The sequence below is a fragment of the Filicampus tigris genome, chromosome 21 (genome assembly GCF_054856515.1).
Source record: "Filicampus tigris isolate MCC_2025a chromosome 21, RoL_Ftig_1.0, whole genome shotgun sequence".
Taxonomy (NCBI): Eukaryota; Metazoa; Chordata; class Actinopteri; order Syngnathiformes; family Syngnathidae; genus Filicampus; species Filicampus tigris.
Window position 1 is genome coordinate 6,140,526 of NC_141237.1, and position 18,308 is coordinate 6,158,833.

General features: G+C 41.1%; 2 protein-coding genes and 1 long non-coding RNA gene across 6 annotated transcripts in view; 1 reads left to right on the forward strand and 2 right to left on the reverse strand.

The window, feature by feature from the left end:
- The window catches only part of LOC147127344 (uncharacterized), a 112,145-nt gene extending 110,681 nt beyond the window's left edge, over nt 1-1,464 (reverse strand). For both annotated transcript variants that reach the window (XM_086021472.1, XM_086021470.1), the window contains exons 1-2: nt 1,191-1,464; nt 807-958 (exon numbers count right to left, since the gene is read on the reverse strand). The gene's annotated coding sequence lies outside the window, so the exon portion shown is untranslated. The remainder of the gene's footprint in view (nt 1-806; nt 959-1,190) is intronic.
- Nucleotides 1,465-2,180: 716 nt separating this feature from the next.
- Nucleotides 2,181-18,308, reverse strand: part of LOC147127347 (uncharacterized) — a 42,607-nt gene continuing 26,479 nt past the window's right edge. For all 3 annotated transcript variants that reach the window (XR_015084278.1, XR_015084280.1, XR_015084279.1), the window contains 3 exons: nt 9,884-10,013; nt 3,533-4,189; nt 2,181-2,819 (listed from right to left, as the gene is read on the reverse strand). This is a non-coding gene — a long non-coding RNA (uncharacterized LOC147127347). The remainder of the gene's footprint in view (nt 2,820-3,532; nt 4,190-9,883; nt 10,014-18,308) is intronic.
- agtr1b (angiotensin II receptor, type 1b) lies at nt 6,609-18,142 on the forward strand. Its single transcript, XM_086020892.1, has 2 exons — nt 6,609-6,731; nt 15,443-18,142. The coding sequence occupies exon 2, from the start codon at nt 15,504-15,506 to the stop codon at nt 16,599-16,601; it is 1,098 nt and encodes a 365-aa protein (XP_085877018.1). The 5' UTR covers nt 6,609-6,731; nt 15,443-15,503; the 3' UTR covers nt 16,602-18,142.

The following is an 18,308-nucleotide window of genomic DNA, read 5'->3' on the forward strand; positions in this document are numbered from 1 at the left end:
CTTTCAAGCTGCAAATAGTTTGCCTTGCATTGTCTGGAAAACTCTACATGAGAATAAAGTCATTTTTACTCTTGCATATAACTGGCTTGTCCGTGCCATTTGACAGCTCATTTTAGGTTACAGTGTTTGAAACGTTAATTTATAAAGAGCTGTGTAATTATTTGGACTGAAGAGACATTTTTCCAAAGGAAGCACTTATTTTCACATCATCTGTAAAGAAAGATGTATATTATTTCCATGGGACTTGATGCTGGGAAAAACACTCCACAGGGAGGAAAAAATGTTTCAATGTTGTTTGGTATCAAGAGAAATCAAGCAAATCCCAGAACAGGGAAAAACAAAAAGCAAAACTTGGTTTGAGTAATATCATTGCCACTTGCTTTTCCCATTATTGAAATCTGAATGCCAAGATTTTTGTGAGGGGAAAATAGGGTTTTCTTCAAGGCCATATCATCCAGCCCGAGACAGCTGGTTAAAAACTTGAGTCTACAGAGACCCCCGTAACTATACTTGGCCACACTCTTCACTGGGCATGAAATGAAGGGGAAATGGGACCAAGGTGACTGGTTTAAACTGTGTTAGAATGCATTTCTTTCGGAAAACTACAACAAGAGAACACTGCTTGGGAAGAATAACAAATGCACAGTGTATAGCATTTGAACAATGGATAGTGTGCCAACCATATTGGAAAGGTTATAGAAATGCAGTCCTAAGCATTTAGAAACAGCACACACCATCAAAGCAACAGCATTTTAAGCAGACAAAACAACGTAGTCATATAAAAGCATAAGAAAACACAAACTCACCAGCTGGGACTTTGATTGTACCTAGGCCAGGCAAGCTCAGCCACATTCTTGACAGGGCACAAAATGGAGGGGAAATCACGACAGCAGTGGCATTACCCATCCATCCATTTTCCGATCCGCTAATCCCCTCAAGGGTCAACTTGTCTGTGAAACTAAGGTAAATGGTGTGTCAATGATAATTTTCAAGCAATCATATTATTCATCAATAATAACTAGCAAACGTGTGACAAAAAAGAAAAAGAAACTGAAGCATCAAGTTCAAAAGACTTCAGTCATCCAGTTAGCTCACATCCCTCAAAAAACATCACCATTATTGACCAAATATATCTTAAAACAAACAGAGAATGAAAACAAATAAATTAAACAAAAGGACAGAATTCCTACCTTGGAAGTTGAATGTTGAATGACAGATGTGACGCCGGAAGCCCAATCAAACTCACTTCCGGTGGGAAACAACTTCTCCCAGAAGGGCGTGACAAGCTCCAGTGCAATCACGTGAAGAGGTGCGTTGGATTTTTAGCACAGGGGTCGAGTCACCTGTGTGTACTCCTCTCTGGAAGTTGAGGAGGATGATAGAATGTTGACGCACAGGTGCGACGCTGGAGGCCCAATCAAAATCACTTCCTTTGGGAACTCACTTCTTCCAGAAGGGCGTGACAAGCTCCAGTGCATTCACGTGGAGAGGTGCGTTGGATTTGTAGCAGGGGCTCGAGTCACCTGCAACTCACATTTGGAATTGTAGAGCAGTAGTATCATAAAATATAAATTAAAAATTAATTTTAAAAAAGGAACATACATTCATATTCATATATATATATATTCATATATATATTCATATATATATATATATATATATATCTTTGAAATAAATGTCAAAAACTAATTATGGTCTTCCTGCCGACATACATAATGATCATTTTAATAGCAAAGTTAGATTAAAAGCAATATTTGATTAAGTTTAGTTTTTTTGATCAATGAGTAATTACAATTCAACATTTTACCTTTTTTTTTTTTAATTCTTGTATTCACTTGGCAAGACCTCACCCTATCTTTGCTGTGTTCACCATGTGAACGTGAACTATAGCACAAATTACTGTTTGGTACATTTTCGGGGGTCATTTTTTTTCAAATTATTTTATTTTGCTTTGTTTTACTCTCTCTGCTGCCATGTTGGTACTGCAAATGAGAATCTGTTTTCAATTGTCTTACCTGGACAAAAAAAGATTAAATATTTTTAAATTATGGTCTATTGGTATTTATATTACATTTCATTCAATTTGATAGCAATGAACATCCCAGCCAACAAGAAAAGAAAAAGGATGAAAACAAATTTCTGTATCGGGACAGAACTTTTTTTTCGACTTTACTCTCTCATTAATCATGACCTAACCATAGCGCTGTACAAACTGTTTTAAAATAACCTCACAACTGTATCATGCTTCTAATAATTACCCTAAGGTATGACTCATATTGTCTTAAGTACATACAGAATCTGAGATGAAGACATATGAATGCATTTTGGAGGGAAGGCTTCATGACAAAAGTACAAAACACACGAGAAAGTTTAGTGGAAGGCACGCTCATCAATAAAACATCAGTCAAGCCAAAACATGAGGATATCCAAGTTCACTGTTGCTGTAATGCAAAACGTTGATTGTGCAGCAGCAACAAATGAGAAACACGTGTGAAAATAAAACATTACATTTGGATAACAGTCAAGTACGAACACCGGAGAACAGCATGCGTGAATAGGATTCTTTATATTTGGAGGTGCATTTACTGCAGATAAGCCGGTGGTGACACATCCCAGGGTATCGTCTTTCCTTCAGCAGGTGGCTGAGGGAAAGTTTGGCATTTCGAAAAAGAGGTCCGTGAGTCCCCCGCTGCCCGTAATCGCCGATTCGTTCAACGGCTTAAGCTAATCGTGTTATAGGGATCTGATTAGCAAGAACATGGCTCAACCATCGCACCTCCGGGCGAGGAGTGCTCAAGGTCGAGTCTTGTCTTCTTCACCTGCAAATGATACAAAATGACAATAACATGATTTTTGCCAAAGGAACCTGTAAAGTTAGATTAGTAAAAAAATCCGTGAAGTTAGTCATCATGATCATTGGCAATGATTCCCCATTACCAGTGATATGATGCTAACTGTTTTTTCTGACGGGATAAGCGGGGAGGGAATTGATGGAGGAACGGAGGTTTTTGTACAATATGACAGAATTTTATGGCTGTTTAACTTGAATTTGTTTGGCTAGTTCTCCAGGAAATTGAGGAATCGATGTCCCGTGACCGAGGCTAAGGTCAGTTTGGATAGTCTACTGTTGTGTTGTTTCAGGGGCGCATATTTTTACTGACAACATCAGTTCAATTCCAAATTGAAACTTACTCTGTTGGGTGTTCAACTTTAACTGCAGGATACAGAGCTTGAGGACTCAAGCAGGGTGTCGGCAAAGGCCGATTTTCGAATTCACTAAAAGATTATCCGCAGCGATTATCCCTTGGTCCGGGGGTTAACAGTGATTTTTGATAAGATTATGAAAAAAGTTTAAGATGAGGAAAAATTCCGGCCAAATTCCTAATGAGAGATTCTGCTGCAGGTGCCTGAGCTGAATAACAGTGTTGATTTAGAAGCCGTCACGGGATGACGTTTCACCTTGCTAACCTGAACTAACCATGTATTCATCTAAAAATCCCCAAGAGGAAAAACAAAAAGACAAGCTTCTCACAATCGTTTCTTCACTCTCCAAACGTCGCCATCTGTTTCTGCTCGTACCCGGGGGGTGTAAATTCAGTGTTGTGTGCAGCGCTTGGTATTGCAGCAACATCCTGTCTCCTCTGAGAAGTATTTGTTTTGTGGAGAGCCCCTCTTGGAGATGCACTGCTCGATACATAACGGACATCCTGAGCGTCCTCGCGGGTCAGATCCACATTGTTTGATAGCCCGGAGAACGTGAGCGGCGTCTAATGAGGGGATTCTTCATTCACAGGCGTAATGGAGGCGATACGAGACTCCGGAGGTGTAAATGGCTCGGTTGCCGCGTTTCAGGCTGGACCTGACTAATGACAGGCATAAAGACTGAAGAGGCTTCGGGTACATCAATTCACAAACAACTCTCCCATCTCGCTCCTTTTGACCCGCTGTCACCTGTCGGCTTTGTGAACCGATGACTCGGTCACACCTGAGCTCCCCAAAGTCACCCAGCCGGACCGTGACTTTAAGCCCCCCCGAGTGTGTTTGTTTTTCCTTTCTTTCCTCGTTTGCCGAGGCTGCGGCCGCTGACGGACGCCTCATCCATCACGATCCATTTATGCGGCGGCGACTTCGGACAGTGTGGCCCGAGGGCGAGGACGAATGTGACCCATTTCTCACCACCTGTTAGAACCTATAGAAAGAAAAGAATGCTGTTCAGCACTGAATGATGGATAAAATTTGCACAGTGAATACTTTACGCGTTCATCCTTTTGTGCGCATTTTCTTTATAGGTCATTCCAGCCATGAATCTGGGGAAAATGTTGAATGAATGAGTGACAACTGAATGGTCCTTGAAGTGTTGTCAGTCAGGGAAAGAACTTCAGTCAACAAACTGCTCGGCTCCACCCTTTAATAGCCCGGTCGAGGGCGAGCTCACATTTGCTATTAATACAGAGCGATGACAGACCTTGTCACAATCAGAATGCTTGTCTCTTTCATGTGTGGTGTCGTGGGTGGGTTGGGGGTTTGGGGGCAATGGATGAAAGATGGGCACAAGAGTGGACCAAGAGAGGAGGCAGAGACACTTAAAGCCCTAGGAAGGAATAATTATTTGGCATTTGGTCTTAGGCTAATGCCTCGTTTCCACTTGACTCACTTTTGATGCATGCCAATACCTGCTACAATAAAATCGCTGCGATTCCTGAAGGATGGGGACCAAGCCATGCCACCAATAGTGAGAAAACATGTGCAATTGAGTTTGGAATACATCCTAACAGGTTGTCATGTTGCGATAAGAGGCGCTAGCCAATTGCTAGCTTGCAAGCTAATAGGCCTGGGCCTAATAATAGTATCTAAGTAACGCCAGATGACCACTTATGTCAATGAAGGTGCTCAAGTTTTACATAGTGAGGTGAGGGTGATGGATGGATCCTCTAGTGCGTAACTGTGTGCCTTTTCAGCCCCCGCCCCCTAAATTAAATTAGGAAAACTGAACTCATGAGAACAACAGCTTAAGCTCAAAATAAGCGGTTTTGCAACACAGTTTGTAAGGCAAAACTGAGAATCAACCACTGAGATGATGTCAAAAAGCTTTCCTGGGCTGGACACACATAAAATTGGAGCAACGCGCCAATCGTAGGTCGAGGCTCAAGTAGCTCAGTGCTACTTAAGCCGCACCAACTAGCAAGCAATGAGCTTTGGCCGGCTACTAGTGCAGCTAAACACATTATGGAGTCACCATGAAGACAGTAATCGTTGCCTCCATGGTGGCGAATAAGACAAGATACTTCTGACAAGTGCTGTTCTCATGAAGGGAATACGAGGAAAGACTGAGAAGTCCCTTCTAATTGCTAAGCTAACCTAAGATTGACATGAAATCGGAATTAGGTGCTAGGGTGCTCGAGCACACTTTTCACAGAAGTCTGGCTGGAACAGCGTTAAAGCAGAGAGCTTTGAACATATGTGACACTTTGAACATAAGCCTAAGAATGTGTCGTTAAAAGAAGATACACAGTTAAAGGTTATTTTTAAACTGTACTTTTTTCCTAATTGCTCTTAGAATTGAGACTCGTCACTTAAACCTACCATGCACGTTTTTGGAACGTGGAAGAAAGCTAGACGGGACCGGTCGCCATTCGATCGCAGACGATAGTCAAACAAGCACTCACACATCTGGACGACTCAAAAGCTTACTATGAACCTAACATGTTTTTGGGTAGTGGGAGGAAGTCAGACCCGAGTGGTCGCCCCTCGCCAGTCAATCGCGGGGTACGCATAGACAGACACCCATTCACACACATGGAAACTTTGAGTCCTCAATGTGGTTTTGGAATGTGGGGAGAAGCTGCAGCATCTGGAGAAAACGCGTGCACGGAGAGAACATGCAAAAAGTCCTCACAGCAAGGTCCAACCCTGAACGTCGGAGCCGTGAAGCAAACATCGGCACCATCATCCAAAATTACCTTGTGACTCAATAGCCAGGCAGTGACCGACTCATCCTCAATAGGAGCATTTGGAACGAGAGCCGTAATAGTTGTAAATTTGGCATTATCGTTTGTTTTGATATTGTTTTGACTTTTACTCTTTCCATTCAGTTAGATTTAATTGATTTTTAGAGTGGATTTCTTGGTTTTATTTGTTTTTTGGAGGGGAGGCTTAGTTTATATATATATATATATTAGAGTATATGTTGAGTGCAAGATAGAGAGAAATAATTTTAGCTTTAGTTATTTGGTTACTTTTTGTCAACTGAAATAACCTTGCTTTGAAGTGAATAGTTTTGGGTCAAATCATTACATAAAAACACTCGAAAGTGTTATTTACGACCAAGTGTTGATTTCTAATCCTGCAAGGAAACGCAGTCTTCATATGAGAGAGAAAAAGAGTGATTAAAAGCAGACATGGAGAGAGGGAAGCAAAGAGGGAGGGCTGCAGAGTTGCTGTTGTGAAAGATTGTGTTTATTTGTGTGTGTGTGCGTGCGTGCTCAAGAGATGGGCCAGGACAATGTGAGTGTGTAACAGCTCCAGTGTAACTCATTCATCACTTTGTGTGTGTATGTGTAAGCGAGAGAGAGGGAGGGAGGGTGGTTGGGTGGGGGTCAGTCTGAGTTGGTGTGTGTCGGATGGTATTCCTGCTCGTCTGGCTGCGCCAGTTAAGTCGAGTCAGAGGCGACCGGTGGCGCACGGCGGTGGTCTCTCTCTGGTGGGCTCCCGCTCTCACAGCATCGCTTCAGGTAAAGACCACCTTGCTTTGATTTGAACTTTCAACATATTTCGAACTGGGGTTCAACTGACCGACCGGTTCTTGTCCACCTGTTGTAGCTGTTTGGCTAAGTAGTTCATGTGGAAGCAATAGTGGGGGGGGGGGTGGATGAGGGGCAGGGGGGTTGCAAATCCTAATCCGGCCCGATGAAATCCTGACTTTCCAAACATAATATCCGAGAGAGAGAGTGTGTGGCTAACGAGGAAAGGCGAGAGTTTAAAGAGCAGGAAAATGTCAAAGAGTGTCAATAAGGGCCCCTACTAATGCGGCTTTTAAAGGGGCTGCTGTCTTTCCGCAAAGTGACTTGCTTTTGAAGAGGCGCTTGTTTGAGGCGAGGTTCTGCCTAACATCATGTTTGCAAACTCCTATTGGATTCCATGTTGGGAGATGGGCTGCTTGGGATCATTAAAAGTAGTGACTCATACAAATCTGGTGACATAATTGTTAAACAAGGACTCTAAAACAAAGAGGCCTGAGACTTATTAGCGCACATACAACAGTAGAAGAAAAGTGCATCTTTGTAAAGAGTATTTGAAGGTAAAAAGTAATCCAGTGACAGTCATACAGGTGCAATGATTCATTGATTCATCAACAGCTAAATGATTATCAAATTAATCAAAAATTATTTTGGAGAATCCATTAATCGTTGAGACATTGTTTCTTTTAAAATGGTCCAAATCTTTGGAATTTCAGCCTCCTGACAGTAATTATTCTCAGACTTCTGTAGCCCTCCATGAAAGCATGTGTTGACACAAAATAAAACATTTGAAAACATCTGCTTTTACTTTAGAAAGTATTGATCAAAATTTTCGCATATTATTTGACATGTTACGGCCCAAACCAGTAAAATAATTGATGGTGGTGCCTTTTCTGCACTGTTAATTTTTTGTAATGTCTTGCTTTTGAATAAAGAGAGGGAAATTAAAACAGTTTTTCTTGATCCGATTCATCGACTAAGAAACAAAATAATCGACAGATCAATCGATTACTAAAATAATCATCAGTTGCAGCCCTAGACAGTCATCGTCGCTGTCCTGTGAGAAACATGTCCAATTTTTGGGGAAAAAAAATAATTTGCACGTTAATGCGATGTCTGAAACACCATTCACGTAAAAATAAGAAAATTGAAAAACAAAATGGACATAAGTGTTTTTCACATAACAGCGACTTAATAGCATTATAGTCGTCGTTATCACAGCTATTATGCAATTATTATGTAAAACTACGATAGTTTTACAATCCACAGTGAGTAACCCCCATTTACGTATGTAGGTTACGTGCATTTAGTGGTTGGTATGTCAGTCTGGTATGTCTGTGTCCCAGTTATGAGGTTGTGGGTTCAATTTGCATGTTTTCCCGGTGCTTTCTCCTGTAGTCTGGCTTCCTCCCACATTCCAAAAACGTGCATGTTAAGATCATTTGGTTAGAACCAGTTGAGAGTAATGCAATGTTCTGTGGGCCAGTAGACAAGTTTGAAGGACCTATAGTGCGCATTTGATCAACGCTGTTATTTCTAAACAATGTATTTGGATTTGAGGTCACTGATAGTGTAGTGGTACACACGCCTGAGTTGTGTGCGGGCAGCGTGGGATCGATTCCCGCTCAGTGACTGTGTCTGTGTGTGCCCTGCGACTGGCTGGCGACGAGTTCGGGTTGCAGTCTGCCTTCGCCCCACATATGACAGCTGATCATTGTGGTTCCAAGTGGTATAAAACTGCACTGAATCATACTTACAACAGTTTCAAGTAATTCACAGTCTATATACCAAGCAAAGTTGAGCATGATTATCTTTTATTGGTTCTCAAGGCGAAACAGGCGTCAGCACATGGGGCTATGGCTTTAATTACCAATACGACCAGGGACGAGAGCTAGGGAGTTGCAACGAAGCAAGCGGCTATAAAGTATTGCCAATTTAGAGACCTTGTTTCTCCATTTCAGATTTTTCCATGCCTCAAGTTACGTTTTCCCCCCCGAAAAAGTGATGAGCAACAAATGTAGTGACTTTTGTGGAGACTTTTGGAGACGCTGAGACTCCCCCCATAGCAGATGTTCACTCATCCGCATTGAGACTGCAATTTAATGGCACATGCTCAAAGCCGCCACTGGCTAATTTCGGCAGAGTTTACTACAGCTCGCTCGCAGTCAGAAACTTTTTTTTTAGAAATTGGCAGCTCACAGAAGATCAACTTGGTTGTAAAGTTTCACACATAATGGGTGGGCAGGCTCTCCATCGACCCAACTATTAGTATGCAAACAATCCTTCAGCTCTCTCGTCTCCAGTGTATGCTTGTCGTCACAACAAAAGTTAATGTTGAAGGCATGGTCTGAAGTGGAGACGCGCGTTTGGAAGCACAAGTGAAGACACTTGTTACAAAGATTGCAATATAAAACACGCATTTTTAAGTAAGCCACATTTCATGTTAATATCATCTCCCTGCACTGGATCAATACACCAGCATCAAATGACTGATAGAACCATGCAGCGCTTCTGTCCATAGTGCCCATCAAACATGTACCTCTGATTATTTTAATATCTGCATTAAGTTACATTTAAGCAGTTTTACTGAGAAATCTCACAAAGTCAACGTTTTCTTTGCTATTATTTTTTCATTGAAAAAAAAAATGTCAATATCGCCATGTATCATAACGTTATCACTCGGGGCAACTTCAAATGCATGTTTTCCCTTTTAATGTACATGGGCAAGTGCACAAACACTTTGGATTATTTATTAAATTTGGTATTTGCATGTAGTTTTCCGCTATATGGTGACCATCTAATGAAAAGTATATGTCTCCACAATTGTATTTATTTATTTTTAATTGGTTCCCAAAGAAAATGTTTTTATTGTGTTTCGTATCGATACGGTACAGTGGGAAGTAACTGTTTTTCCTTTTTCACTAAAATGAAAACAACAAAGCCTCTCTAGATTGATTGAGAGTTTTTTTCTTTTTTTAATCCAAAACACAAGGGAAAAAAAGTATTTTTGTTGTGTTTTGGATTTTTTTTTTTCAAAACATCACAAAATGTGGAGTCTTTTTCACTGGACAGCATCTGTACAATTTGATGCTGGTATAACAAACTGTCACTAAGAGAAAAATATATCCATTTTTTTCTTCACTTACATGTGTGACGTATCACTGTTGTAAATCTGCTGTCATCATCATTGTGTGGAAGGATCCCACTTGCCCTCCGTCACGTTTCCTTCCGAGGATTATAGATCGAGACATCACGCCCAACTTTAAAAGTCACAATCTGTAATGAGATGGTTTAAAAAAAAAAAAAAAAAAGTGAGTGGGTGAATATGACCATGAAAAGTAATGAATTAATTAGATTAAATAATAGATGAAAAGTACAGCAATATTTTGGGGGAAAAAAATACGAAAATATCACAAACCATAGACAAAAAAAATTTAATGAAATAAAAAAATGTGAGAAAAAAATGCTGAAAATTAAGAATGAGAAAATCCAGAATTAAATAAAAAATAAATTAAAGATCAAACAAGGATGAAAACTTCCAAAAAGGCAAGAATACTAAAATATTGGATTAAAAAAATAAATAAAAAATACAGCAATATTTGGGGGGAACAAATACGAAAATATCACAAACCATAGACAAAAAAATATAATGAAATAAACAAATATTAGCTGAAAAGTGACTGACAAAACATTTTGCCTAAAAAAATAACATTGAACAACATTCAACAAAAACAAAGATAAGCAATTACACAAACAGTGAAATATTCCTAAATATAAAATTAGACAAAAATAAAAGATAAAAGAGATAAGATAAAAGATAAAAACAAATAAAATGTATTGATTTCTTATTAAAAATACAAAAATGGTTTACCTAAACAAAATACAAAATATTAGACAACCTTTACAGCTTAAATATAAACAATTAGACAAAATGGTAAAATATGAGTAACCAAAAACAGACAAAAAAAAAAAAAAAAAAATCGACACAAATACAGCGACTGATTTTATCATATTGCAATACTATATTAGACCAAAATACAAAAATATGGAGTTTTGCGACTATTGTATTGGGCAACCATAGCATAGCGTTTTATTGGAGCAGCCATCAAGAGGAAGCCTACTTGATGACGGCCTGTTTTCAATCATTAACTCCATCAAGCCCACATTACGCTTGGCTGTCTGTGCGGGCAGCCTTGCACACGCTGGACGGGTGGCGTGTGGAAGGCTGGAGCCGGTGCGCAACCCAAGGGCAGCCTCGCATATCTCTGTTGTTGGGAAGCATGTTTTTTATTTACTCGCTCAAACCTAGGCGGTGATTTCACTTTGACATAAACTTCCCGTGATCCCGGGAGGAGGCTGTTTTCAAATACAGTGGATATCAAAAGTCTGCACACCCCTGTTCAAATGCCAGGATTTTGTCATATGCAAAAAAAAAAAAAATGACACCAAAATAAACCATTTCACAAATTTTTAAAGGGGAAGGGAGTGAATGTAAACAAACTGAGATAATGACGTTGTACAAGTGTGCGCACCGTCTTCTCTCTGGTTGTGTTCAGAATTAACCCATCACATTTCAAGTCATGTTAAATGGGAGTTGGCACACACCTGACACCACTTGAAGTGCCTCAGATTAACCCAATAAAGTTCAGATGTTCTAGTGGGCTTTTCCTGACATTTTTGCAGTCATTTATCGTGGCCTTATTTTATTTTTATTTTTTTTACGGATAAAACCTAGTATTTGAAGAGTGGTGTCTCGACTTTTTATAGCCACTGTACTGTACCTAAAAATGTGAGCTGTCAGTGGCCATTCTTTCAGCCGTTGGATTCCTTGTTTGGCACACAAAAAAGGCGCCCCCCCCAACATCCTGCTATTCCTGTCGTGATTGTTCACCATAAGCCTTGTTTGACCTTTACGCTTCTTCTCTGGAGGAGGATGCTGCTTCGACCTCAATGTTTACCTTCCTGTTTTGCGGTCACCCTGGGTTTATGGTGGCCATTCTGTAATGTGCCATCTCGGCATATCTCCGCCGTTAAAGATCACCTGCTTCCGAGCACCGAGCTCCCGTCTGTCACACCTCGTTGTTTGCCTTCGTGCACTTCCCTCATGGAAAAACACTTCAAATTCTCATAAAATCATAAACGGGGCACATGGTGGGAGATTTTCAACATTATTTACATAAGCGCTTATCATAAATCCTCCATGAAATGAGAGACTTTGTCGGAAATGCCTCAAAAGTGAAACCAAAGTTCGGACATTTTATCAAGAACACCTGCAAGATGCAACACAAAATTCTGCCTTAAAAGGAACTTAGAGGAGCCAAGATCGATGTCAAGATCTTTTGCAGTTATTATGAAGACGAGACGAAACAGTATCAGATTTCACATTACCGTTGTAGTGCGAAAAAACGAGCACAGTTACACTATCAGTATTATCATGCTAAAAGAAAAATGTATGGGATTTGCTCAGGGGAGTCTTTGTGACTCAAAATATTAAATATGCTTTGGTGCACAGTTGAAGGAAAAGGAACAATATTGAAATACCAAAACATCAGATTAACTAAGGGGGAATATTCAAGTAAAATACAAAAATGTAAAATAGTACCCAAAGTATTAGAAACAAAAATTTCAAAATTTGGGGAAAATCATTTTAACAAACAAGATTTTAAAAAATGCACAATTATTAGAAAATAGAAAACAGAATAAATAATCGTTTAAAAAATATATATTTTAAAAATACCTACTAAAATTTGGACAAAAAACTGAGCGGAAAAATATTTCACAATGCAACATTGAAAAATACAAAAGTATTCAACATAAACACTTGACAAAAATAGCCAAAATACCCAAACATTCGTGAATGAATTATGTGACAAGAACTACCAAAATATTAGATTAGAAAATTCACAAAGTAGGACTCTTGCTGTGCATTTCAACACCACTGAAACCACAGTGAGAGTCAAAACATACCTGCCACCACTTAAAGTGCTACGCAGTAACCCCAAATACAGTTCAGCTGCTCTAGTTGACTTTTCCTGACTTTGTTTTGCTTTGTAGCATCTCCTTGAATGGTGCCGTCAGCCTCTTGGCAGCCTCCCTGAACGGTTTTCTTCTCATCTTTCCATCAATTTTGGAGGGGCATGCAGTTCTTAGTAACTTTTTTTTAATTATATTTTTTTATACATCCCAACAACCTGGCATTTGAACAGAGGTGTATTGACTTTTTATAGCCATCATATATGGCCCACGTGCCCACCTGCAGCTGTACAGTTGAACAGCTGTTCTAATCATTAACAATGGAAAACAACATTCTGGACAAGCAAATAGCCAAGCAGTGACGTGCAATGGCTGGACCTGCGCAGGAAAGCGTGCGAGATAGCCAATCATTGTGCTGCGTCTTCCACAAGTAACAATCCTCACGTCCGCAGCCGATACACTTGTTGTTCCTCACCAAAGTCGGTGGAACATTTGGAGAAGCGGGAAGATAAAATTGTTCTGGTGGAATGCTGCAGGATTAATGCAGTATATATATATATACATACACACACACACACACACACACACACACACACACACACACACACACACATAGACACACATCACATAATATACAAGTATGAAATTTGATCTTACAGATATTATTTTAGATGTTGCCACTGAACTAGAATACTATCCTGAAGCAATACCGCCATCTCGTGGCAAGAGTCAGCTCATAGTGAGCTGTCAACTTCAGGTATTCATGATAATGTACTGTAGTTTATATCACAGAAAAATAATATAGCGTTTATTTCATTTTTAAAATTCTTTTAGAAAATTATTCTTCAACTTTAATTAATCCATAATAGGTTACAAACACTGACTTTGCAGCTTTATTAAGTGAGTCACTGAGAACTAAAGTGGGCTTAGTCAGTTTTGGACATTTTTAGGTAAGTTTCAGAATGAGGAGAAAAAAAAAAAAAAAAATCAAGGTTTCGTTCCAATGTCCACATAAAAGGGGCAGTCCATTACTGCACCCAGCATTTATTTATTTTTTTATTTTTTTATCTTGTGCGTCAGTGCATCCGCACGTTAGCATGAGTGAATGTATTTGTGATCATCTATGTAATATTGACAGAGCTGATGGATGTCTGGACTTAGGCCACTATCGCACTCAACTTTTAATGGCAGACATTCGGTGGCAGACAAAACTTTAAATCACTATCACGCAAAACATTTAAAAACTGGAGTTAGCCCACTGACGTTTTCAGTGACTCGTTTGTTTTTTTGTATGCTGCGACTATTTTAGGTCAACTAATGAGGCCCACGAAGCCATTAAGCATTAAAACCAGTTTAATTTCACCTCTCTTCCTCGTACAAATGGAAGCAAAGACTCGCCCCCAGGCCAATTTTCCACCGCACGCAGGTTTGATTTTCTCACCAGGCAAAAAAAAAAAAAAAAAAAAAAAGTTTCCAGAGAACCGAATCCCCGCTGTCTTGTTTGTTTAGGTGTACACTGATTAGAAGTTCTCACGCTGGGGCACGACGTATCGAGGCAAGCTTTTTGAAACGTGTCTTCTTATACCTTCCGTGGTTTAATGGCGCGCTTAGCCGAGTTTGGTAGCTTTGCACAGGCCGTAACGCAAGAGAGCCTGAATGGAAACTACAATTCTTGATGCTGTTCCCTGGATGGAAATAAAGTTGTATTGTATTGTAAATATATTTCGTTAAACGCAATGGCAAAAAACTGTGAACAAAGACCATTTTTTCCGATAAACTGCCGCAGTTTTGGTTTTGCCTTAAGTATTAATGGCTGGTATCGGCAGCCTTTCAAAGTACCCGATACCTTGAAATAAGGCCGCTCTCTGCCAAATTCCGATACCTGGTATCGGTACGCACCCGTCCCTCTTTTTTACCCCAATTATTTTTTTTCTTTTTTATTAAAAAAATGGCATTTCTTCTAATATTCATGGAATTCTTGACGAATCGTTTTGTACACAGAGAAATTAATAGGAATTTTTCATATGTCCTCCTTCCACATCTTTTGACCCATTCAAATTGTAACTTCAAGCCTCACATTTAACATTCCAACAATGAATGTCATTCCACAGCATGTCAGTGTAGTCTCAGCTCCTCAGCACACATGTGCACTTTGTACAGAAATTGCATTCTCAAGTTATTAATAATGTTTTCCTTCTGGGGGCTTAGGGTCCACCCAGATGGACGGAATGTCGCCGCTCATTAGCCGAGGGACTATTAAATGAGGAGTCGGGACGTTGAACATCTGAGTAACGACGTTCCTGAGGAGCATTTTTTGGAATATAAGGGCATCTGACATCTGTTTTTTTCACGGCCTCCTCTTTTAGCGAGGTAGCATAAAGCGAAAGGATGGCTTTAATGTGGGGGTCTGTAATGAGCTCGTGTGCAGGGGTGAGCGCTTTTGTGTGGATTTAGTGTTTATGGGCCGTGCTGGTGCCAGAGGTGGCAATAGTACTCACACTCAAAATAGTTTCGCCTCTTTTATTGACTTGCATAATACTCCTACTGAGTAGAAGTTTTTTTGGGGGGTGGGGAGGGGAAATCACTGGACGCCTTATAAAAACAACTTCTTGACCAAGATACCTTAAAAATGTACTTAAGTAACAAAGTATTTTATGCTTCCCACCAATAACGACGACAAAAGGCTCTGCCACTTTCTGATGGGTTTTTTTCTTTTTGTGTTTCCTTTATAGAACGAGCTAAGGCCCCTCGCCCAACGCCTGTTTCACAATTCTGGCATCTGGCAGTGGAAACATGGAGAACGTCACAGCAGGGACGACAAATCCGATAAACCTGACATGCGGCATATCCGGGAAACATTATATCATATTCACCTTGGTGCCCATCGTCTACGGTTGTAATTTTATCATCGGCATCATGGGCAACAGCATGGTGGTGGCGGTCATCTACTGTTACATGAAGCTCAAGACGGTGGCCAACATATTTGTGCTCAACCTGGCCGTGTCCGACCTCACTTTCCTCATCACGTTGCCCATGTGGGCCACATTCACCGCCTTGGACTACCACTGGCCCTTCGGGGGATTTCTGTGCAAGACCAGCGCTGGACTGGCCATGTTGAACCTGTACACCAGCACCTTTTTCCTGACCGCGCTCAGCATCGACCGCTACCTGGCCATTGTGCACCCCGTGCGGTCGCGACGCTTCCGCACGGTGGCGTACGCCCGCATCACCTGCGTGGTGGTGTGGCTGGTGGCCTTGGTCCTGAGCGTACCCACGGCATTGACGCGGGATGTGATCAATGTCGCTAACTCCAACAACACCTTGTGCGGCGTCCTGCACCCGTCCAACCCGGCCGACCGTGAGAGGCTGAAGGACGTCCTGCTGGCTATCAGCCTCATGAAGAGCCTGATGGGCTTTCTCCTGCCATTTGTCATCATCATCACGTGTTACTGCCTGATCGGGGGTGCGCTGGTGGGTGCGAGGCACATCCAGAAGAGCTCGAGGTCCCGCGACGACGAGGTTCTGCGTATGCTCGCCGCCGCCGTCCTGGCCTTCTTCCTGTGCTGGATGCCGCACCAGGTGTTCCACTTCCTGCAGGTTCTCACCCAACTCATGCTGGTGGAAAACTGCGCCATGCTGGAAATCATCGACACCGCCATGCCCTTCACCATCTGCCTGGCATACCTGAACAGCTGTGTCAACCCCATCATCTACGGCTTCGTGGGACGCAACTTCCGCAAGAACTGCAAGCGGCTGCTGCGCTGCTCACCCGCTGGACCCCCGGGGACACACCCGAGCATCAGCTCCAAGATGAGTGCCCTGTCCTTTCGGGCCTCTGAGGCTCTGAGCCTGACAGCCCTAAAGAGCAAGGCTTTGTCTGACGGGAAGTAACAGTGGGAAATTTCAGTGGCCGAAGAAGAAGACATTCCATGGTTGGAAAACCCCAACACTCCAAGCACTGAAGCACGCAAAGACTGTCTTGATGTCCTGTAGCATGCTGGTCCATCAGTCACAAGGAATATTTACAAGAAATATATGTCACTCAATATAATGCCGATGCGTTCTTTGCTTAAGATGGGTGCACAAATGCAGACAATCAGGCCAAATTTGAGCATTTTCCTTTCCACTTGCGAGCCAAGTCAGCAAGGGCCCAATTATAGGGGTGTGTTAAGGGGAATTTTTCCTCCCTGATCTGCTAAGAAAACGATCCGGGCCGACAATTGTAAATGTTAAACCTTTCGATTACAGATGTGTGTGGTCAACACAGAGTTGGGCTGAGTCACAGACCACGTGATTGTGACGTCAAACAGAAGGATAGTTCATTAAAAATACGCACATACCGACAATCAGGTTAAATCAGGGCATATTTCCTTCCTTGCAATCAAAGATGGCAAAAGCCCAATTAAAAGATTAGCCTGAGCAATTATCCTGTGGTGTGGGTTGAGTTAAGGGTGATTTTCCTCCCTTATCTACTGAGAAAAAGGTTTGAGCAGACAATGGTAAATGTTGATTAGATTTTTATGATCGCAAATCGCTGCTTGAGGCCAAGACGAGTTGGGACGATCCACGGAATCTGCGATTGTGGTGTGAAACTGAATGATAGCCAATTAAGGTACAAACTGACAATCGGGCCGAATTTAATTTATTATTTTTTTACCCTTTTAAATCAGACGTCACTGAAAGATTATCCTGAGCGATAAATCGTTACAATTGCAAATTCTTATGAAACAGAACAGCAGCCAATCAGGAATCGACAAAAGCTTAACCTGTTGCCTCACGTGAATAGAAGAGCAACCGGTTGTGTTGACAACATAAATTGATCATCAAACATATTCCATTGTAGGAGTTCAAGTTAGAGCCCTGAAATTACCCCAAAACAGCTGCTTCAAGACAAAATGGTGAACTTCAATTTCAGGCATGGTTACTTGAGTCTTTTTTGTGTGTCCTGTCAGGATAGACATGTCCGCTCAATTTCATGTCGATTGATAAAACTGGTGTCGGGGCTATCGTTTTAAAAATCGCTTCAAGATAAAGATTGGTATGCATGTATACCGCTTTAGCCGAGTGTTTGCATGCAGTACAGGACAGTCGTGCTTACCAGTGATAAAATGTTTTGTGTGCTCAGCAGCTACTTCTCTAGTCGGAAGGGCAAAAAAATAAAAATAAAAATTGAAAAGCTAAAAACGTGGCGTAAATGTACTGTACGGCATAAAATACTAAGGATGCTATCCGGTAGTTGTACTGTCCAATGTGCTCCTCATGATAATGTCAACCAATGTAATGGATACTTGGTGGTAACAAAATGATAAAAAAAAGTTGAAGTGGGTGGTTGTCTTTGTGGTATTTAAATATGTTGATATATTGTTTTCTACTGTTTATGTGTACAGTTGTGAATATGTGAGAATATGAATAAAATATAACATTAGAGTCGACACTATTCTATCTTTCTTACTTCCGAGGTTGATCATGAAAGTCATCATTCCTAAAAATGTTCACCTTGCAAGTTTACACCCCTGATTAATGATTGACTCGTGCATGCCAGGACTGACTGACGCGATTGGCGTCCAGGGGGTGTGCAGCCCGCGCTTATAAAAGCCG